General features: G+C 40.0%; 1 protein-coding gene across 1 annotated transcript; it reads left to right on the forward strand.

The window, feature by feature from the left end:
• Nucleotides 1-17157: 17157 nt before the first annotated feature.
• Nucleotides 17158-22365, forward strand: GPR78 (G protein-coupled receptor 78). Its single transcript, XM_010710491.4, has 3 exons — nucleotides 17158-17940; nucleotides 18304-18417; nucleotides 22128-22365. The coding sequence occupies exons 1-3, from the start codon at nucleotides 17273-17275 to the stop codon at nucleotides 22363-22365; spliced, it is 1020 nt and encodes a 339-aa protein (XP_010708793.1). The 5' UTR covers nucleotides 17158-17272.
• Nucleotides 22366-24590: the final 2225 nt, after the last annotated feature.

Genomic DNA, 24590 nt, shown 5'->3' on the forward strand with positions numbered 1-24590 from the left:
GATATTCATTTTCTCTCTTCATATGCCTATTTTCTAACAGTTGATTTTAAAGGACTGGCATTGTTATCTTAAGTACATATGATTACTGCCAATGTCTTTTAGCTGCTCTAAAACTTTCAATCTGTGAACAGCTAATAGAAACGCAGCATGCCAAAAGCTGGGTTTTAGAGAATGATTGTTAAGACTCAGAAGGGTGTGCCCATTATTGCAGCAAGAATAATAGATAGAAAGGGAGAAATAATAGTAATATAAATCTGAATTATAAAAAATGATATGTTTTCAATGAAGGAAATTCTTTCCTGGGCATCACGTGAAAGGATATACAAAGAATTAGGCAGGAGAGGCTGGATATGACAGGATGGTATGTATAGGAGAAGAGGAAACTTCAACAATGTTTTTCATAGAGACCAGGGAATGCCTAAGTGACACAATGAACCAGGTGGCTGAAAGGTCAAGAACTGTGAGTAATGTATGTCAAACTCTCAGCAGCGAAGTGAATGAACACTGTTCTGTTCAAGCTTATGTTATGAAACATGTATACACTTAGCAATCAATAATCTGGTGAAGCTCTCCACCAGATAATCAGAAGACTGGGAGGAACCTGCTGGTATGAAGTGAATGTCCAGAAGACTCCATACAGTATCTACAGCTGCCCCTCAAAGCCATTACAGTCAGAACATTCCCCAGTGTCAGTAAAAAAAATAAAAACATTTAGCCTGGAAAGTCAAGAGCCATAAAGCTAAAAGGATAGATGAGAAGAGTTGATGGACACCACCAGTTCCCTGTACCTACAATGTTGACATGAATGAGTGCATTCCTGACTTTCTTCTTTGAAATATAACATAAAGATATGCTTTTCTGAGATATCTCATGTCTACTGATTTTTCGTGAGGATCCATTTGATTTATGCTAAACCTAGCAATGATTTGGGGGCTCTACTGTTTATAATTCCAACCTCAAGTGTATTCCTGTGAGATGCTCAGCATTTGAAAGCTTTACAAAAATTTCTTAATGTTTTAAAATTGGAATTGCTATGTAATAAAAATTAGGGCAGGGTTTCACAGAGAAAGAATATAATACTGAAATAAAATGGTTATTAAATATTGTAATTTAAAAAATCCATGGAAAAAAAATGAATAGAGGAATTACTATTCTGAACTTGGAGCTTAAATCCAGTAGCAATTAACATATGAAACAGATACGGATTCTCCTGTAAATGGAAAGCATAATGCCTCTAATTATAGCTCATGGATACAACTGTACAAGGAGCAAATATCTCACAAGCACAAATTGAGGTTTCAACCTTTGTCTGTCTTGATCCTGATATGTCTTGAAAATATATATATATTTTTTAAGAGAAATGGTGGAAGACAACTTTACCTGTAGTATTGATTAGGACAGATAAGTGAGATATGTGATAAATCCTTGACCTAAGTCAGGCAGAATAGAAGTTTAAATCTGTTTCTCTCTCATCTTACCTGACAGTTCAGTCCCAGCAGGACTGGGAGAGGATGATCTTTATGCCTAGGAAAGCCAAAAATAGAAAATCTTGATGACCTCCTTGCTTGGAAATTTTATCAAAACAGACACAAGCCAGCAAATAACTTTGGTTTAGTGAACTAATACTTCCTAACAGTTACAGAATCACAGAATTGTTGACATTGGCAGGGACCTATGGTTTCATACAGCCAAACCTCTGCTTCAGCAGGGATGCCCAGAGCACAGATATCTAGGTGGCTTTTTAACGTCTCCAGGGAGGAGATTCCACAACCTCTCTGGGCAGCCTGTGCCAGTACTCCATCACCCATTGCCTCCAGGCCTGGCACCAGGTACCACTGATAAAATCTGGATCCTTCCTCTCTGTACTCTCCCTGCAGGTATTTATGGACATGGATAGGAGCCTCCTTTTCTTCAGGCTGATCAATCCCATCTCTCTGCCTCTTCTTATAGTATTGATGCTCCAAACCCTTCACAATCTTCATGATCCATCATTAGCCTCTCTCCAGTAGTTCCATATCTGTCTTGTACTGGGGAACCCCAGAATAGACACTGTCCCAGGTATGTGGCCTCACAAGTGCCCACCCTCTTCATTCTGCTAGAGTGGGACAAAGGTAAGTTGGTGAAAATGTGAGTTATGTCCACTACATGAACTGTATGCAGGTAACGAACTACTATATGACGTTAGTTATTAAGAGACAAAGTTATCTAAGATGTTACTTTCGCTGAATTCTTATTTTTGACATCTGTCTTTAATAACAGCAGTGGTTCTCAGTCAAATAGTTGTGCTCCACCACAATTCTGACCTTACATGCAGTGTTTTCTGTGGGAAATATCACATATTCGTACTAATTCATGCTGTTCAATATCACCTGTGAAGCATATTCCTCACTGACACAGAAGTTCTGGAGAATATTTTTCTTTGTCTTCTATAAGGGGACCACTTAAGTTGTGGCATTCTTCATAGGTACTGAACCTTTGGTATATATATATATATATATATATTTCAGAACAATGACCCTACTGTCATGGTTTTATGTTAATGCTCCAATTCCAGGCACCTATCCCTATACATTACAGAAGTCATGGGATCTGGCCCTTCTGGGTGGGGTGGTCTCTTACTGCCTGGCAGTGGGTACTGGAGTGGAGGGTGCTTTCCTGGCCATTCCAAGCTTTTCAGGTTTGAATCGGTCTCGGGAACTCTCTCTCTCCTATTTTATTTGATTTATTAGTCTTAATTTCAACCAGATTGTATTATATTGTGTTATCCTGCATTCCGATATCATAGCTAGTAAAATAAGTTTTCCTCCATAGATTGTTGCTGCTGTTTTTGTTTTCCTCCCTTCCTTTCCATTTTGTGGGGTGGGGAGGGAAGGGCAGGGGCCTACCGCCCCCTGTCACGGGCGTAAATTGATCAAGTTAACTCCGTGACAGATTTTTGGTGGAGAATGCGGGCGGCAATATCTTTCCACAGCTCAGCAGCCCAAATAGGTTTACCCTTTCTTTGCCAGTTATTTTGCTCCCACTGCTGTAACCATCCCCATAGAGCATTTGCCACCATCCATGAGTCAGTGTAAAGATAAAGCATTGGCCACCTCTCCTGTTCAGCAACATCCAAGGCCAGTTGGACAGCCTTTACCTCTGCAAATTGGCTCGATTCTCCTTTTCCTTCAGTAGCCTCTGCAACTTGTCATGTGGGGCTCCACACAGCGGCTTTCCATCTGCGATGCTTTCCCACAATACGACATGATCCATCTGTGAACAGGGCACATTTCATTTTCTGGTAGTTCATTGTATGGTGGGGCCTCTTTTGCACGTGCTACTTCTTCTCCTGGTGATGTTCCAAACTTTTTACCTTCAGGTCAGTCCATGATCACTTCCAGGATGGCTGAGATTCCCCATCCGTGCTCGTTGTGTAATCAGTGCAATCCACTTACTCCAAGTGGCATCAGTAGCATGATGGGTGGAGGGACCCTTTCCCTTAAACATCCTGTTCAGCACTGGCAGTCGAGGTGCCAGAAGGAGCTGTGTTTCAGTACCAATTACCTCAGAAGCAGCCTGAACCCCCTCATACACTGCTAAGATCTCCTTTTCAGTTGGAGTGTAGCCTTCTTCTGACCCCCTGTAGGCTCGACTCCAGAATCCCAGGGGTCGGCCTCGGGTCTCTCCTGAGGCTCTTTGCCACAAACTCCAAGTGGGGCCTTTCTCTTCAGCAGCAGTGTAGAGGATGTTCTTTACACCCTGTCCCATTCGTACTGGCCCTAGGGCCACGGCACGGGCTATTTCCTGTTTAATCTGTTCAAAAGCCTGCTGCTGGACGGAAAGGAAAATCTGTCACGGAGTTAACTCGATCAATTTACACCTGTGACAGGGGGCGGTAGGCCCCTGCCCTTCCCTCCCCACCCCACAAAATGGGAAGGAGGAGAGGAAAACAGAAACAGCAGCAACAATCTATGGAGGAAAACTTATTTTACTAGCTATGATATCGGAATGCAGGATAACACAATATAATACAATCTGATTGAAATTAAGACTAATAAATCAAATAAAATAGGAGAGAGAGAGTTCCCGAGACCGATTCAAACCTGAAAAGCTTGGAATGGCCAGGAAAGCACCCTCCACTCCAGCACCCATTGCATAAAAAAATGCAATGGGGGGCAAAAGACTGTAAAAGTGTAACGGTTTATTGACAGTTACTCAGGAGAGCATTAGATAAAATTTTGTAGTATGATACAGGAGTAAAATAACTCAGTGATTCCAGAGTGCATATACAAAGCTATAATGTAATGAACTAATTATGTTGTTATGTTAGCTGTAAACTATGCTGATTAGTATTTTTTGCTGCCTCCTTTTATTCTTCTTATCTATTGCTTAAAATAATTTTCTTTATTCTATGGAATATTAAAAATCAAAGAACTCTTATTTTGTGCATTGAAGCAATGATTACATAGAAGAACTCTGAGCCATCTCTTGGTATTGAAATAATATAGTGAGTAATACAGATGCTTTTTTATCTATACTTCTAAGATGAGCATCCAACAGACTACATTCTTCACAGTACCTGAAATACATCCAAGAGAATTCAGAGAAGTAAAACAAAAAAACAAATTGAACCATGTTTGATTGCAAGGGGAGATAGAAACACTCAAGTCAACTGACCTTTCTAGAAAAATTAAGAGGTGCTAGATGTTTTCCTTCTTGGAAATAGAGATATTTTGTTTCACAACATGCTCACTGAAATCCACTGGTATACCTAACAGTTAAAATAAACTTTTAGACTGGGCTCTGTCACACTGTTGAGATTTCCTTAGTATTCAAAATGTGCGAGTACTTTGCAAATACAAACATAATCCCTGATCTCAGGAGCATAAAAATTAATAACACATTCCTACAACCATTTCACCATAGTTATACCCCTAATAGGTCAGCCGTTTCATAAGATCCTCCCAAATGCTAAATCTTCGACTTTTGATACATGTGACCTCCTCTACTATGAAAGAGGAGTTATTTACTAAAAATATGGCATAAACAAATGGGTTCTACTGCTGATTAGTAACTCCATAGTATGACAAAATAAAAGACATATTTGACCTCCCATTAACCTTATTTCAACATATGCAAAAACTTGGTATTACATCCATATCTTGGGAATTCTGTAGCAATTACAAAGTGTTCAGCCTATTACCAATGAATGGGCCAAGTGGGTTCAAACACAAGGTAAGGCGAAACACTGTAACTAATTGACTGTTGTGATTTATAATGGCCTTGTTTGTCACCTTCTGACTGTTAGCTGCCCCATACACCCAGCTCTCCACCAGCTCTTTAATAGGGAATGGCACTTACCACTGCTTGTTTGGGTACAGTTTCATAACAAACAAGTCTCCGGCGTATTACACTTGACAAAATGATAATGAACTAGTTTTGAAGCTGAACTTTGAACAAAGGAAAATGAGTGTCTAGATTTCTTCATTAAATAATGCAACATACACTTAAATAGCTGCCGTGCTACTGCTACTCATTTCTGTAAATATGTGGAAAATAAAAACATACATTGGCCAAATAACTAATTTGCTTTAGCCTGGTCTGGCAAGGCAGAGTAGTTCTCTTGTTAATAATCATCCATTAATGCTTAGCCAGCTGAAAATGACACCCATTGCTTTCAAGTCTTATACCTATAAAGTGAGAATAATTAAAGGCAATCAATGATGAGAGAACTAGATGCTGAGATGGATGATGCATTTTATTTTCAGTATGGCCAAATATATACACTCCCAGAGGGGCAAAAATGACTTAAAATACTGTGGGTTCTTTTTCTGTTACTTATATCAGCCAAGGTCAGAGGACAAAGTTAACAAAAACAGTATAAACAAAACAGCAAAAAGATAAACAAAATGCAAATGAGCCACTAAACCAAATAATGTTAAAGTTGATCCCTTTGACATTATTTCTCTTAGTTAACAGATATGTTTCTTCTACACTCAAAGCTTTGACTATAAACATTTTTATTTATTTATTTTGTTTTCATATTTATTTGGTTTGATTCAAACAATAGGAAAACATTTAAAAATTTCAGTTTAACCATGAACAATGGATTTTCCTTGCCTGTAATCCTATTTGGAAAAGAAGAGTATGCACTTAGTCACTCTGGTTTAATATTATTGAGTACCTTTGGGAACCAGGAAACTGAGGCTTCAGCAGAGCTGCTGGCCTGCTGGAAAGCAGCATGGCCAGCTGAGACTGAAAGGAGGAAAGGGAATTGGTATACGTCAATCACCTGCCTACTAGAGAGGAGAAAACATCGCTCCCATATCTGCACATTGTTTTGCTGTTAACTGGAATTGTCAGAAATTTCAACGGACTGAAATGTGCTAAATTATTTCTGTAGAAAAATTCAAGAAGGAACAAGAACAGAACTTACATTCCAGAAGGCCTCCAGAGACCACTGACTTTATTTAATTAATACTATCTTTCTACTACAGCATATATTTTTTTAATAGATTGGAAGTCTTGTTTCTTTTGGAATATTACTCCCCATAGCTTGCGCAATCATCTTGTATGTCACTTATAATCCAAAATATAATTTGGAGATTCTAAATCTCTAGTTGGCCAGATTTCAATCATTACTTTCATAAAAAGACATTTTTTTTTCCTCAAGTAATGAAATAAAATTGTCAAGTTTTATTTGTAAGCTAGTTATTATTATGAAAATCAACCAACATAAAAGGTAATTTTAAGTTGAGAAATACCCTCAAATGTTTATTTTTCTTTGAGGATGTGATGGGGAATTGGTTTTGAAGAGGAGAAGTTAATAACTTAGGGATCTAAATCATTCAGTTACATAAAAATATCTTTGACATTTTTTGACAGAATATTGGAATAAATTATCACAGTTGTTCTCTTTATTTTGTCTTATGCTCTATAAATACTTTTAACATATCTTGATTATTGATTCTCACATTAACTAATTAAAAAATACAACACAACTTTCAAGGTAATGCTGTCTTTTAAGCTGTTATGCGTAAACCTTCATTTCAAATACTATTATGCAAAATAGTTGCAAAGGGATAACACATAATCTCAAATAACATGGAGGATTTTATTAAACAAGCTTTAAGAGCTGATCCTAGTGGATTTTTAATAGATAAAGCCTTTAATAAGCAATGAAAAATGCATAAATGTCCTGGTTACTGATGCCAGCAATTGCTTGTGTCAATATTTTGTCAGATCAGTGACATGTCCTCCATAACTCCTGGCTCAGATCCATCCCTGCCCTCCAACCCAATGCAGTGCTCAAAGGCTATGCTCTGAGCTCCTGAAAGCAAGATGTCATTTACTCCTGCTCCTAGCAAAACCTATCCTCACTGACTTGCATGGTGCATTCTTCCCTTGGGTGATCATGCACACAAGCAAAGACAATGTCTCATGCTTATAAAATAATTATTTTTAAGGAATTTGCACATTTCATATGTTTCTAGAATGGCAATAGCACTGACCCCAGCACAGGAAGGACATGGACTTTTGGAATGGTTCCAGAGAAGGTCCAGAGGTCCAGAGGAGGGCCACAGGGCTGGAGACCCTCTCTTACGAAGAAAGAAAAAGGGAGCTGAGCTAATTCAGCCTGAAGGGAAGGCTCTGAGAAGACTTTATAGGAGGCTTCCAGTACTTACGGAGGGACTACAGGAATGGTGGGGGGGGGGAGGGGAGGAGGAACCTTTTATCAGGGAGTGTACTAATAAGACAAGGAGTGATGCTTTTAAGCTTAAATAAGGTAGATTTAGATTAGACATTAGAAAGTAATTCTTCACTTTGAGGGTGGAGAGGCAGTGGTTGCCCAGAGAAGCTGTGACTGCCCCATCCCTGCAGGCATTCAAGACCAGATTGGATGGGGATATGGTCAACCTGATGTCGTGGAAGATGTCCCTGACTAAGGCAGGAGAGTTAGAACTGTACAGTCTTTAAAGTCCTTTCCAAAGCAAGATATTCTATGATTCTATCACAAGTATTAATATTTGCTGTACTAGTGCAGGTCAATCTGAAAGTTATGCTTCCTATTTAGTTCCATGGAAACTACATCAGATACAAAGAGCACAATAATGTTATTCAATAGAGCAAATTCTCAACTACAAAACATTATTTTTCAACACAGTTACCACCATTAGCTGTGCATTTTCACCAGCAATGAAAAAGAGCCTGCACTGCTAACACCAGTGAAGGTAAGTGATTATTTCACAGTGTTTTGCCACCCGCTGCCTCGGTGTGTTCACACTGGCTGTTTATTTTCCATAAATATGTTCAGCAAGTATGAACATCAACGAGTGCCATTTTTTCTGCTTGGAGGAATTCAGTGACATGCCTTTGTTTCATACACTCTGCCATGTCAGACACCAATTTGTCAGACTGCTTCTCTGCTGCCATCTGCCACACAGCAACAAAACATAGTGGAATAATAGTGAGAAGGTTCAGCCTCTACTGCCAAACCACCAACATCTGCCTCTGATGTCATATGTCATCATAAAATAGGAGGCATTACTTTTGGAGCATCCCTCATATGATGTATATACATTGTGATGCTTCCCCAGGGGGACACCTCACAGAGAGAGACTATCAAAGACAGAGTTTAAAAGCCTACTGCTGCACATAGATCTGATGACGTAAATATGGGATGGGATGTGCAGCAAATTGTTCAAGTGAGAGGGGTGGGAGTTTGTGTAAAAATGGATAAAGAAAATCAGAGTCAGTAATAAAAGTACGAACTGATGTTTCCTGATCAGGAATAGAAAGAAAGCAATTTTGTGAGACGTTTCAAGATGTTAAATTTGTTCCTTTTCAACATCAGAAGAAATTGAAAATGAAAGCATTCCAAATATTTCACTAAACAGTAGAGAAGAAACGGCTGCTTTCTGTTGCCCAGAACTTTTACCCAGATTACTCAGGATACCTGAGATGTGGGAACTAAACCCAAGGTTTTCTCATCCTAGGCTATTGCATCCCATCCTGTAGCTGAATTAACCCATCTCATGAGAGTGCATTTCTTTTTTGAAGTTGCTATGTCAAATAGACCAACAGCTAGGCTTTTATTGAAGTGGCAGGGATAGCTCGAGGCAGCTCTAGCCACCACTATCCAGAATGGTTTTATTTCTCCAATGGAACAGTGTATTTTTACTTAACTCATTGTACAAAACTAGATGTTAGGTACAAAGCTCTGCTATCTGTTTCCAAGACTACTGCTGTGTCATTTAAAATAATTATACAAGAAAGAGACAAAACTCTAAATGACCTCAGGAGGCACAAAAATGAACATAATTACCAGAAATAATAATTCAGTATATATTCATAATTTTTAATGTAAACTCCAAAAAATCACAGAAGCTTCTCAGCTGCAAAACTCAAGGGACCTCATGATAAAGTGGAAAAAAGGTGATTCTGAAAAGAAATGATTTGCACTGAACTTTGAAGTGAAGATCAGCTGCAGCAGTAGGGATGTCTTCTGGCACTTCTGAGTAGCAGTGCCTAGACAGGCACAATGGAGCACTTCAGCTGCACATGACCTCCCAGAACCTCTGTGAAGAGAAGCAACACATGGCATTTCTCCTGACATCATCTATAAAAGATAGATAGATGTCCATCATCTTCCCTCAAGATCAAACTTTGAGGATTCAACGTGCAAAAACAGTATGTGAAAAACAGGCAACAGCCAAGCCCAAGGGTGACTCAGCCTGTACTACCGTAGACATAGCTATGGTCAGGGCAAGATGTTTTGGGTCAGGGAAACCTTTCTGTGGCCTCCTGTAGGCAAAGGAAGATGTTGAGCTGAGTGGATTTAGAGGGCCATCTTTACCAATATGTTGCCTATTGCCATGCAGTTCTGAAGAACTTATGGATTTTGCCAGTATCAGTTTTGTGGAGGAGTTCCTGTCAGGACCAGAGATTTATTTGTTCCTTGTTCTCCAGGTGAAACTCATCAGAAGTAAGACTGCAAGTGAGACCCAGGGAGGAGAGTGATATTCTTCCTTTCTGTGCTTTTGACAGGAGACTGATTCTCTCTTCCTGACTAACTGGAGGAGATGATTTGGGGCTACATGTTATTATTGTTCCTAAGCAACATCACTTACTTGGGAACCCCTGCTATGCCAGTCTGCAGAGTTTGTATTACACAGTGTCAATTTTGCCATGGCAGTTCCTTGGTTTTCTTTGTTTACCTTAATGAAAGGAAACTTTCTGGTTATATTTTTTTTAATGCACAGAATGAAACACAGTGAAAGGTGCATGGTAATAGGGACTCTGAGATAGCTGTGCATGTACAGTACCCCGTGTTCACATTTAAATGTCTTACTCCCAGGGAGTGTTTGTGGGTTTTTTTATGAAAGCAGCATAACACAGGCCTATTTATTACCCACCAATTCCATTTCTTAGAGTGAACTTGCTTCTAAGCCAGAGTTTTTTTTTTCTGCAAGTACATGTTCCTGCGTATGGATGTGGGGGTGGCTGGCATAGTGGGTAGGCAAGGGAAGGGGATGGGTGTGATGGGAGGACCATACTTAGATATTACAGAATTGCTGGAGAAAATATCCTGCTATTTATTCTTTCAAGCAGATGGTGCCAGTTGATTACCTTCACCAATAGAAGCTGTACCTGTTAGTGGGGGTGTGAAGAAACCTCTCTGCAGTGAGAGCTTAGGGGAAGGCAAATTGCTGCATAACGTATTCAGTCAAGAAACTGCCATAGAATGAATAGCGTGAAGGTTAAAGGGCTGGACCAGGGGACACATGGTCAGTTCTGTACAGCAAAGGATGGTGGTTTAGTAGTTCTGCATTGTGGGACTGGTCTGCTGCATGTCCACGAGGAGATGGGTTGTGTGGCACATCAGCCCCATAGAAGGGGCTTTGTAGAGCCAGGGGTCACTGTGCCATATCACAGGAGCAATTTTCCCAGCAATGGATACTCTTGCCCTTCTCAGTTCAACCCAAAGAGACTTGCCTATCCTGCAAGCCCAGCTCTTTCTCTTCCTTTGATCCAGAGTGTCTGTTTGAACTGCTCCTGAGCAAACAGCTTTGCAAACAGCTCTGGATTGCGTGTATGCACTCTTTCCTGCGCAGCCATCCAAAGGGCAAGTGTGCACAGTGCGTTTCTGCGCCATGCAGCTCAGAGGTGATCTCCATCAGACCTTCTCTTCAACAGTGGGAGGTGGGGTTAATGTTTTCTTGATATGATTGCGAGAGTACTCTGTAAAATAAGTAACAATAACCAAAACGTACCCCATTGTAGAAACTTCGTATGTTTTACAATCTTGATTACTTTCACTTACACTGCCTTGGTTTTCCCAGTGGCTCTAAGGGATTTGCCATGGGTTTGCATCAACCCTAGGAAATCAGAATCAAACATTCTGTTAAAGAAGTGTGGGGGATTCTGAGCACATAAAAGGAAAAAAGGGAGAATTTTTACAATATGGCAGAAGAGCACATGCTGTTTTTTTCTGATGTTGGCTCCTGAAACTTCACTGCAACAGTAAGTAAATTGCCTCAGCAGTTTCTGAAAAATGCCATTTAAAGTTTGCTGGCCCCTGGGAGTGCTAAACATTGTCACACTTGTTGAAAATGCCAGTAAAAGACTCCTGGGAATTTCATCCATATGCCTGCAGCTTTGATAGGTTTTATAACAAGCTGATACAGTGTAGCACTGTTGGTTTGAATGGTTTGAACCCTGGTGTTTGTGAGACACTATGGAAAAATTGCAGGAAAAAAATACACTTTAATCTTTTTTCCAATCAGATTCAAATCTATCCACATACCAGATCATTAGGAAATACGTGAAATACATGAAAATGGAAGGAGGTTACACGTTTTCTCATTTTGGGGTTCAATAAAAATCCAGTGACAATTTCATTTTTTTCTAAAGTCTGCAGAAGAAATGTACATTTGCAAAATGAAAAATTCTGTTTGTGGCTCATGTCCTGAATATTCCACTGAATCAATGGACTGTGCGAGCTGGGCTTGTTTCAGCTTGGACAGGAGAAGGGTAGGGGGAGACCTCGTTACTGCCTGCCAATATTTAAAGGGAAATTATAAACAGAAGGGAAATAAACTTTTTACAAGGGTAGATAGTGATAGGACAGGGAGAATGGTTCTAAACTAAAGGAGGGGAGATTTAGATTGGATGTCAGGAGGAAGCTGTTTGCTGAGAGTGGTGAGGTGTTGGAACAGGTTGCTCAGAGAGGTTTGGATTCCCTGTCCCTGGAAGCGTTTAAGGCTAGATTGGATGGGACACTGGGCAGCCTGGTCTAGCACACGATCAAGTGGCTGGCAGTCCTGCCTGTGGCATGGGGTTTGGAAACTGATGATCTTTGAGGTAACTTCCAACCCAAACAATTCTATGATTCTAACCTTGTAGAAATAGTCTGAGGAGAGAATGAACACAGCCTGAGTATTTTGAAGAACCTGTCACCGACTTATGGAAAACAGAGTGTCAAATTTCCATTTCATTTACTTGAGACAACAGTATTCCTCTATCAGTATTTCAGACCTGCATTATAGTAATAAAGCTATTGTTCTTCATAGGCAGATAGTGTTTGTTTACCACCTGACCAGAACTCAGAACATCACTGAAATCAGTCTATTTTGATGCTAGAACAACTTTTTTTTTTTTTTTTTTTTTTTTTTTTTTTTTTTTTTCCCCACCAGTGTATTCTAGGAAAAAAAATCCAGCCAGCTTGATTTCAAAACTGAATCTTACAATCCAGAATTCGACTTATATCTGCTGACTCGTACTGCTAAAGATGAAGATAAAATGAACTGGTAGAAGAAAGAGTAAACATGAACACATACTCTTATCCAGTTTTATAATTGTATCTCAACTGAAACTGGTTTGAATTCTGTGAATATTTTGCTGTTTTTCTTTTATCCTTCAGTGCCTGCCTTCTTCTATTTCCTTTAAGAAACATAAATAATTGGATCTTCTTATGGTATATTTGCATTTTTCTTCAATTCCTGACTTCATCCTCAAAAATCAAATATTTTCTGCATGAGTTATTTTGAGATCAGTTTTTGTAGACTCTAGGAATATATCTAATTTACATAAACATAAATATCATATGGAATGTTTTTGTGAATGTGCAATTTTAATACAGTTGCAAGACTATCTACTGGACTGTGAGATTCCTCATGGTAATATTTAAGCAATTTTCAAGTAATTTAAATCTGCAGTACTGCTTCTTCGTGTTGAGATTCTTCTTTCTTTTATTTCCATGTTTTCACGTAGTTATGATAAAAATGCATGCTTTTTAGTTCTCCAGTATTTTTCCCTGCAGAGTAGAGGTACATGGGAGGAATGCGTAAACCTTTCAGTTTGACTTTACTCCATATTAGGAAGATCTCTATGGATATTCGGCAGGTAACAAATGTGCCCACTGGAATTCTGCCATGGGAACAGTATAACAGAAATGTACAAAAATGATGAGTCAGGCTTTGCCTCTCCTATGAAGAGACTAACAGCTTGTCAGTTACATTACTACTATCTACATGCTTATTTGTCTTATTCTAGCAGATAAGGATGCTCTGATTTTTCAAAGACCCTCCAGTTCATATCTTATAAAAGTAGTGTTGAGAAAAGGAAGGAGTAAAAAAAAAGGAAATAAAAGAATAGGAAATTAGATTGCTGCTGAGACTTGATAGACCAGAGGGCTTAACCTTCACTAAACCTTCACTATCTAAAACTACTGTAACAACACTACCACAACTGCTGCCATCATGGTTGTGAGAGGGTTTTCTTCCATATGTCTATTGGTAACTGTGAATACCAAAGCTGTTTAGAGAGCATATTGAAAAATGTTAAGGATATTAACCAGCTAAATTATGACATGGGTCACTTTTTAACAAGTAGCCTGCAAGTGAAAAACTTTGTTCTCTGCATCAGTTCTGTGAGTCATTCCATTGTCCCTTCTATTAGTTAATGTAATTCAATTTCCCTCTCTTCACCTATCACAAGAAAAACTAGGGAAAAGAATCACTCTTCTCTGTACCTGCAAAGTATTTGATGTAATTTTTGAGATTTTCAATCATGATGTTTTTTTTTTAAATTAGAACCAAATTAAATGTGTTCCTAGCCATTGCAGAATACATTGATTAAAACTGAATTATACTCAGTTGTGATCTACATTGGAATTTGCACAACACATCTCTCCTGGTGTGAAACTAAAAGGGAATTCGAATCATACCCTAGTAATATATCCTTCCCAGTAAATACAGTCCATTAGCCATCAAATCCAATAAGTTGTGGTCAATATTTAGAACAGATAATTCTGTAGATTAAATGAATGATGGATCTATTAGAAGTCTCAAGTATTCTATCTAGTCCCTGACAACTGAATAGTTTATTAAAGGATAGTTAACTACACATGCTTCCTCCTCATTTTTTTATTTTTGTTATGGCAGCCTTTACTGTTCCCAATATCAATCAGAACCACCTTCTTGATTATGAAAGTAAACATTGTAAGGACTTGTTTGGGAAAACATGTGTGTTTTGCTTGACCTATGTGAGCTTTTCCAGTGATATGTCTACTTACGTGCATAAAGGTAGCATAAATATATGTTTTCAGAGGCTAAGGTGGAAGATGCCTACTTTTGCAAGCACAAAATGGCAAGTTCAAACATTCTGGACTCACATGGGTAACTGCTTTCTGCCTCAAAAGCTGAACTCTAAACTGAAAGGCAGCTGATGTGGAGTGTTTCTGTTGGTGCTTGTAAGTGAGAAAAGGGCAAGACAGGACCCACATCCCACAGGAAGTCACATGTATTTAACTTATCATGTTGACCAAGGTCCACTGAAAACAAAGGAGGGAAAGGATCAGGATACTGTTGTAGGGACCATACTACACACTCTGTCACCATATGTATGAAAAAATACATGTTGTTTTTCTATTTTATTTTCCCCAGCTTTCTGCTAATTGCCACCACATTTTTCTTATTTTTGATGTTATTTTTCCATTAATTTTCAGAAACCGTTCTTCAGTTGAAAAGCCTTTATTTGAGAAATTATGTGATTGTGTTTAGCAAATAGAGAGGGAAAGAAAGAGAGAGAAATCACTTTCTGTCTGGATTCAACAGGAAATAGCTTCTCAGGTAGCTATCACAGTAAGAGAACAGCACATTTAGGTTGGCTCTGTGATGATATAAAATAGCATCTACCCCACCTGACATTACTGCTCAGGCAGACTCTAGTCCCAGATGGCTAACATAAAAGCACCATAACCTTGTGCTCATATTTAATGAAAGGTAAGTCATAGACGGGTTCTGACTACAGGGAATCCTATGAATTACTGGTATGGGAGAGGGAACAATTGCAAAACCTCTGCTCTGGATACAGCCAGTTTCTGCCATAATGGTTCAATCCTTTCTGATCCTCTGTGTAGCATGTTTGGCTCTGCAGCAGTTGCTTTCCTAATGATAGAAATGAAACAGCTTAACTCTGAGAGAACTCTCATTCTTTATAGATTTTTTTCCTTAACTGCTTACACAGATTTTTTTGTGTTTTAAGCATAAGCACTGTCAACATATCTGCTCTTTTGTAGCCTAGTAAATGACAGCTTTCTGCTCAAAGAAAACATTCATTTTCTTTCCATCCTGAGGAATTATACAGCACTGGTTCTTTTCCAAATAGCACATCTCATGTCTTGTTGCTTTGCTCTTTCATTAAGACATACAACTTGCTATAGCAACCTTTTCAATTAAGGCCAGATCCAAAACTTATAACTGCTATTGGAAAAGGAAGCCATTGCCTGCAGGCTCTTTCAAGCAGTTTTATGTGCAGTTATTCACACAGTGGTCACACTTGCGTGACAAGACTACATTGTAGGAACAATATATACTACACAGCATTTCCTTAGGATATTAGCGGTCATTTTGGATAGTGAGTGAGCTACCTTTTCTTCATGTCAGTTCTGGCAATCAACTGTGAAATATGACAATGATTAAATGTGGCAGCTTATTACTGTACAGTGTTCTATGCAGACAATTCATTATTTTTTATTTTATTTTTTGAGATAAGAAAATCTTTGGACATGAACCATAAGATCCAACTCCCTGACAGGTGCAGAGGGAGAATTTCTGGACTCTTATATATTTGTCTTTTCAGTTTTTATCACAATCTGGTAAAGGTTTCTCACCATCTTACTGTCATGTTAACACATCATTGCAAATGTAAAACAGTAGGAGAAATATTTTAGCTTTCCACAGAATGTGCCAGCTCTACCCCAATATTTGTATTTGCTCAGTCATTTGGGGCTTTCACAGAGTCTGAGTTGCCAAAGTGAAGTCTCTAGCTAAGCAACTTCCTTCCCGCTTTGCTGGCTGATGGAAACGGTGTGAATATACCAGAGGGAAGCTGGAATTCCTCCAGGTACCGTGAAATAAAAGGCAAAAGAACACAGGACAAGTAATCAGACGGAAGGAAGGAACATTCCAAGGTACACAGACTCTAGCTTTGCTACAGGTTACAGTATTGCCGGATACAGCTGGAGTGCGTAGGGTGTGTCTCAGCACAGCACAGCGATTAAACTACCAGCAACTCGCTGCCAGCTTTGATCCTTCCTGAGCTGCGCATTAGCGGAAAGTTGGGTTTCCTGTTGCTCTCTCCTGCGGTCCGGGAGTGGATCAGACCTACTTCGCGATCTCTGCCTGAGCCTGTGCCTCGCAGCTGCTCGTCTGCGCATGAGTCGCCGCGGGAGGCTCCGCGGCTGGAGTATTTCAGGGGCTGGGCACCGGGGTAAGATGCTCAGTACCTGAAGGAGGGGAGCGCACTGGCTGACCATGGCCATCACGCCGGCGCGAGGAGGACCCCGGCCCACCGCCTGAACGAGCGGAGCTTTGTCGTCTGCGCAGAGCCCGCTTCAGCACCGCGGACAGCGCACCCTGAGCTCCGCTCCCGACTCCGGCTCAGCGCCTCCGGCTCCCGCTGACCCCGCTCCCGCTCCCGGGCGCCCCCGGCTTCGGACCCGCTACCCATCTCCGCTTCCCTCTAGCTATCAGCGTACCCCTCTCCGCTCCCCGGCAGCTCTTCCCCGCTCTTCCTCGGCCAGCTCCCAGCCCGCACCTCTGGCTCCTTTCTCCCCACTTGCCTCCTCGCTGCCCCTCTTCTCGCTCCCCGCTGCCCCCGGCTCCTCTCCCCGCTCCTCCGGCTCCACTCCCCCGGCAACATGAGCGGGCGACCGCGGGTGGTGGCTGCGGTGCCGGCTCGGATGTCCCCTTCCTCCTGCCTTCGCCCGCTCCAGGGGACCCGCTAAGAGATGGACTTGGCAGGCGTGCTGCTGGCGTTGCTCCTCGTGTTGGTGCTGGTCGTCTCTCTGCTCTCCAACCTCCTGGTGCTGCTATGCTTCGTCTACAGTACGGAGATCCGCAAGCAGGTCGCCGGGGTTTTCCTGGTGAACTTATCCTTTTGCAACCTGCTCCTTACCGTCCTGAACATGCCTTTCACCCTGCTTGGAATCCTGAGGAACCAGCAACCCCTCGGGGGCTGCATCTGCAAAGCTGTGGGTTTCCTGGAAACTTTCCTGACTTCCAACACGATGCTGAGCATGGCAGCACTCAGCATCGACAAGTGGATTGCTGTGGTGTTCCCCTTGAGCTACACCAGCAAGATGCGGTATAAGGACGCTATGATACTGATGGGCTACTCGTGGCTCCACTCTCTCACCTTTCCCCTGGTGTCCTTGTTTTACTCATGGGTAGATTACAACAGCGTTTATGCCTCTTGCACCTTGCACCTGAAGGAAGAGACAGAGCGGAGAAGGTTTACAGTGTTCACCATCGTCTTTCACTCCACCAGTTTCATGCTGTCACTGGTGATCTTGTGTTTCACCTATTTAAAGGTGTTGAAAGTTGCCCGGTTCCACTGCAAGCGGATAGACATTATAACCATGCAGACTCTGGTTTTGCTGGTGGATATCCATCCCAGGTAATTTTTGCCTTTTCATATCCACCACCCCGGGGTTCTTGCAGTAGGTACCCTTGTGCAGAGCATTGTCCTGTCTTCCCAACACCCCTTCCTGTGTTCCCTTCTAGCAAAACCTCCTGGCTCTAGCTAATGCATAGAGAGCTAGCAAGCATGCTGTGCATCTGTAATCTGCACCATTTAAATGTCATTCCCAGGTAGCAGGGAACCGTTTTGGTGAAAGTGTCACTCTGAGGTCCACGGAGACAGAGCTGCCCTGCCATGACCTACTCCAGCACTGGGAGCAATCCTTCCCCTCTCCACCGGGCTCAGCTGTTCCCTCCTTGCTCCTTTCTTAACCTCTCAGCTGCTCTTTTCCTTTTGCAGTGTGAAGCAGCGCTGTCTCAATGAGCAGAAAAGAAGGAGGCAACGGGCTACCAAGAAAATCAGTATTTTTATAGGGTCATTCGTGATCTGTTTTGGTCCTTACATTATCACCAGGTCAGTATCTCCTGCTGCGGTTGAATGAGGGGACTGTCTGAGACACCAAAGTGCCCTCTGATGAGCAGGTGCTGGTGTGGTGGGGCTGGGGAAGTCTAAGCTAATCTGGGACTGGCCGAGCCTACTGGAGATCTGGGGCCATCAGAACACACACACTTGCACAAACTCACACACATTCACATTCTGCTGCCTCTAGTGCTGTGCATTCCCTGTCAGCTTCTGGCTCTACTTTCCTCATTGCAACCAGGTCTGGGTGCCTCTGCCAAGAGCAAGAGGCTTTTAGGATGAGTACCAGGAATTAATTATATGCCACTGGGAGATGGAAGGAGTTTAAAACATTTGACACCCTTCCTTCTTAGCATAACCCAAGCAATAGAGGGAAAGGCAGATCACTTCTCCTGATTATCTCAGGTCCTAAAAAAGCATCAGGCCAAAGTCTGCAACTATTAGAAGCTGAGCTGACATAATTTAAATTTATCCAGGCTGATAATTTGGCAGATAAGTTTTGTGTCTGGAAAAAATTAATGTCTGTGAATTTATTACTAATTATGAATCTTGGCCTCGTAATTTGAGAGTTAGCTTCCAGGAAAACCAATAATTAGTCTTTAAGAATGTAGAGGAAACACTGTGCTTCTCAACTGGCCAGTCATTTGCATCCACCCTGGTGCTCTGTGCCTTTTAGAATAGTCAGATGTCATTCTTATTCTCTACTTGTAAAGTCTTTATACAATATATGGTTATTATTTTTAAAGCCTGTGTAAATCAATGAGTTGGAAGTGAACGTAACTATAACAAATAGCAGCACCTCAGGATATAGTCTTTAGTCTCTAAAATAAATGGGCTGAAAATTTCATAAATGATTATTTTTTTTTATAATAGTCACCATTCAATGGTGCTTTCAATACACTTTCTAAAAGAACAGATTTCTGACTAGGGAAATGCACTGCTCTTTGCAATGCCACATTGATGAAGGCATTCTCAAATTTGTTTCCAAGTTGCCAGGGTCTCCATTCACACCAACTTACAGAATTCAGACACTCTGATCTTACACAGTCATAACCACATAAACGTAGGTCGTTCATGATCAGCATTGTTGTCCTTTTCTTACATGGGCAGTGGGACAAACTGAAGCCAGCGCACAAACATGACAGTTTTTTTTAACCTTTGAATGACATTTCAGTCCCCATTTAGATGCTAAAATGGTCTGACTGTCTGGATAGCTGCATTTTTTCTGCAATTGAAAGGATTATTACGAATACTAACATTACATCACAGAGTTAAAAGGTTAATTTATCATTATTTAGTACATTCTGAGTCATTTTCTATTCATTTTTACAATTTTTCCAAGCAGGATATAATTTTATTGAACAAAGTGGATTTTGCCATCTCCATCCGATTTGAATACTGCCAGTCTCAGCAAATTCCAGTATCACATTTTTCAGGATGGAGATACTTCTTGCAAACTTCTCAAATTATTCCTTACAAGGTTGTAAAATAAAAGCCACTTCCTTCCTCAGACATTACATTTGGCAAAGGTGAGGTGCATCATTTTCCTTGTGTGACAAATGGGTACAACATGTGTCAATAAGAAGACCGAGTTCTTGGTTTATGGGATGCATTCTCAAGTTACATTCACAATGATCAAGAGGTTCAGTAAACACAAAATGGGAAGCATTTGAGAAGGACATCCTGGAAGCTCTTTGGCCCAAAGGCAAAACAATGTCCAGGCTGCACAAGATTAAAAGCAAAAGCGGCAGAGGCTGGAGGACTTGATATCATATCACTTCTCCATTCTTACCCTGTTTTTATCAGGGTTGTGCTGAAGTAATCTCAGTGATGGCGACGACAGAGATCTTTATCGTTTTCTTGCTTTTTGGCCTGGTGACTCAGGTTGTGCTATGAGCTCAGTTTGCTCCTCATTTCAGAGATATGAATGAGATTTTGATCATTAGCAACATATTCATCTGTTCACTAAAAGCCTGCAGATTAATTTCATCTTTGCTGTCATGTTACTGAAGTCAAGAAAATTATACTAAGATTCATTCAGATGGATATTTATAAGTCTGACTTGTTTAGTTCAGGCCTTTTATCTTGCGATATTTTTCTTCTGTGAGCTTCAAGGCAATTACATTTGGGCCCATAACACATTAAAAGGGACACGTAGCAATACATCTATTTTTAAAGCTGAAGGATATCTTCCTCTCCTTATTTGGTGTGTTTATAAAAACATCAATTTTGTAAATATCAAGGGCATTTTTTCTACTTACATTGAACTACAGGATGGGATAAACTAAAAAACAAACAAACAACAACAAAAAAAAACCAACAGCAAGTGTCTTTTATTGTACATTTATTTATTTCTCACATTCTATGTCTTATACATTCATTTATTCCTGGTTTTTGTCTGTTTTGAATTCACTGGAATTTTCCATCAATCTTTAAACAGAAGAACAGAAGTAATCTGATTCTGAAATGTACTTGCTGTAGGAATTGTTTCATTATCTCAAAAGAGAATGTCTCTTGATAAAGTTCATCTGCTTGTTGCAAAGTTCAGCCCTTGTGTTGGGAAGTCAGCTTTTCTATACAGAGAAGATCTGAACAACATCAAAGTTGAACACCTTGCAAGGTGGGAGCTCTGCACATTGGAAAGAGGCCAAAAGGTTCCTCAAGTCTGGAAAAAGCATCTGAGATTGCGTTTTGAAATTGTGATGTCTTAGGGTATAGAAAAGAGTTGTTTTATCTCATGGTGTTTTGTTGCTGTTCTTTTTTCCTTCTTGAATAAATACAACAGCATATTCTTGAACATTCAAGAGATTTCACAAAAGATGTACAGATAATGTAACTTTCTTACCATGTTCCTTCCACTTCTGTGTAGAGTTAGCCCTATGTAGATGAACCGTATGCCAGACACTTGCTGGAGAGTCTGAAGGTTTGTTCTCACCTCTGAGGAAAAAACTGTTGAACTTGGTTTCTATTTCTCTACTTGTGATTAATGCACCTCTCTCAGCTGAGGTGCTGAGGCCACTAATCATCCATGAAACACCGGCCAGGAGACACAGGTCTGGAGACAGCTGTCTGGTCATATAATGATGATTAAAAGTGTTGTCTCCCTGTTTTCTTTGACAAAACTAACAGTCAGCCAAGTGCACACCGAAATTTTCACAGGTAAATAAATGCTACTAAACACACTTACCTCAAACCTCTATGCAGGTTGGCAGATATGATAGTATGTAAAGGAGACCCTAGTTTTCAGGAGCAGCAGACTGGTGCCATGCCCAAACATTTGAAGAGTTGAGTGAGTACAGATGCCCCAGTGCATGTCTCTGTCTCAAACTTGTCATGGACAAGGAGTAATCAGTTATGTCACCAAGATTTTGACCACTGTCACTTACCAGCACAAACCTCTATATTCAGAAAGAGTAGTAATAAACTGAAGTAGTTTGTTATGTCTGTTTCATGAGAGCATTAACACTGAAAACGCAATTTTCCCCTCTTTCCATACAAGGAATTATTATTGTTTCCTAGTTGCTTTGTTAAGATAGTTCCCTTTGCCTTTATTGAATCCAAAGAGTTAATAAGTACAGAGTTGCAGGAACATGTGTTGTAAGAAAATAAGTGTTACTTTAATGTTTCATGATGCGTGATTTGAGCACTGGGCTCAGTGTGAATATAACACTCAAGTGTTTCCATCTCTCTTTAATGTTTAACAGGTTGATAGAGCTCCTTCCTTTTGTTACGATAAACTACTACTGGGGAATTATAAGCAAGTGCCTCACCTACAGTAAGGCTGCGTCAGATCCATTTGTTTACTCACTTTTACGTCAACAGTACAAAAAAGTTCTGATCAACATCGTCAATAGGATACTTAAAAGGGATCTGTATCCTTCATCAGGGTACAACAGCTCTCTTGACACCGAAAATGATTACTGCTTGCACAGAACAAACTAACAACATGACAAGCACTCCCCTTCAAGCGAGACAGGTGATTGCCAATGCTGAAAAGCTGCCTTTGCCCTCTCATGCTGACAATGGTGACAGCGTCTCCAGTAGGTGGAAGCTGCATTAATGCAATGCACTTCTTTGTGGACTTTCCCAAAAGGCTCTTCCCTGGTCTGCTGCTAGTGAGATATATGGCCCCTGACAGAATGGAGTAGGTTTGAGGGCTTTAAGAGAGCCTTTGGAGGCTTTAGAGAAGCTTAGAAGGAGCTTTTAATGTTTCAAGGCTGAAGACTTGATATTTCTTGGAGCGTCTCACACCAGAGGTGGCAGCCCACCATCTCCTGGATGCACAAGGAATCCCTGGCTTGGAAGGCAAGGTTCAGCATCCTTTGTGCTGCGCATGCCCCTTGGCAGTCCTGGATCTGCCTTGTTAGTTTTGAATATTAAAATTAAGTCTTTTAATTGATTTATTGTATTGGTGCCTCAAGTGATTGATATGGGTCAGCACTTTGAATCTGAGATTGTTATTGTTATTATTCTTTATTAACAGGCATCATGATTGTAACATAGCCTTTAGGAAATGGTACATATATTCAATATGCCAGTATTCTATCAAGCATAACCAAAGTCCAAGTATCTGAGTTACTACTATTTAGCACTTCAGTGGTATGTGATTACAATAATTGCAGCAACAGTAACAAAGACATATATGGAGTTTAGTTAAATAGCACTGTAGTTACATCACTGAGCTAGTCCTGTTCAAACAAGCTTTTATTCAAGATAGCAAAAATGAGAAAAGATCAGTTAGATAGTAGAAACGACAGTTATCACTGTGTTCAAGGAACATTACGTCAGAAGACATTTGGTTTCAAAGAGGCTACAATATGTTAATTCTTTCTAAGGAGCATACAATGTGTAAAATACTTCATGCATTGATTATATTTGGTGGATTGTAATAATATTGTATAATCTTTTATTTTCTATTGATCAATTAATCTGATTATTTTAACTAATATCAAGAGATGTCTAAGAAATATTATAACAAACCTGCTGCCAAATGGCCAGAAACACAAAGCTGCTATATTATTATATGTATTTTTCTCATTTCTTTATTTTTAAATCTAAACAGGCTTTGGAAAATAAAATGTAGGAATTATTTTTGAACAATATTCCTTTGATGATATAAGAAACAAAAAATATTCTATAGCATTCAATAACTTACTATTTTCTAATCTAGTACATGAGGGGAAAATTAAAGCAATTCTAAAATATATTTTAAGAAAAAAAAAAAGAAGTCAGTAAAGAACACTTATTTTTTATGTAACAATAAACTTGACCCAATTAAGCACTGAAAAGTCTCTTCCTGGCCAAACTAAGTGCATAAGCATGTGATTAGACACAAATATAATTTCTTTTGATGATAATGACTCTGTTCCCATGCCAAAAATTAAGTAGATGCTTAACTGTTTTGTAAAATCAGTGTCTGAGTGGTCATGGAGAAAAGGTGGTTGACATCATCCACAACATGGAAGAAGAGCACCTTACTGCAATGAACCTAATAAAGTCAAGGAAAGGTGCTTCTGCATAACAAATACTTTGTTCTCTTATCTCCTGCCTTTCTGATGCTAATTTTTTTTTTTTTTTTTTTTTTTTTTTGGTCATGCAAGTACCTTAGGCCTCTGTGCTTTGCATCTATATATCTGCCTGTGTTAAACTGAATGTACTATTATGGTTTTGTCTTCTTAGTAAAGTATTTGTACTCTCTCCAGTTTTGTGTAAATACAATATTTCCGAAAAAAAAAGAAACAAAAAACAAAAAAATGTTGTGAGTGGAATCTTTCCAGTTTTTCTGTCTTCCTGTTACCTCCACATGCCTCCCCACTCTACCATGCTGCTACATGCCTGATGCTTCCCTCTTTCATGTCAATTTCAACACCAGGATCAGATACCTCTGCTAATTTTTCTGCTCTTTTAGAGTCAGTTTTGTGCCAAAAGTTTTGGTAGTCTACAGCAATTCTTTGTGAGGAATTTAGGTTGTTGCCATATATATACTTTACAATAAACTGAATCTTGCAAAGCACTCAACATTTCTGGAGGTGCTTAGGTCCAACTGAGGAACAAAAAGATCTTAAGTCTGTGTTGGGTGTTGCAGAATGTCTTTTGTATTTAATTTCCACAAAGAATTAGGAGGCTGAGGTCTGCAGTATGCTCCAAAAGAAAATAAAAGGCATATG

This window comes from Meleagris gallopavo, chromosome 4 (genome assembly GCF_905368555.1).
Source record: "Meleagris gallopavo chromosome 4, MGAL_WU_HG_1.1, whole genome shotgun sequence".
Classification (NCBI taxonomy): Eukaryota; Metazoa; Chordata; class Aves; order Galliformes; family Phasianidae; genus Meleagris; species Meleagris gallopavo.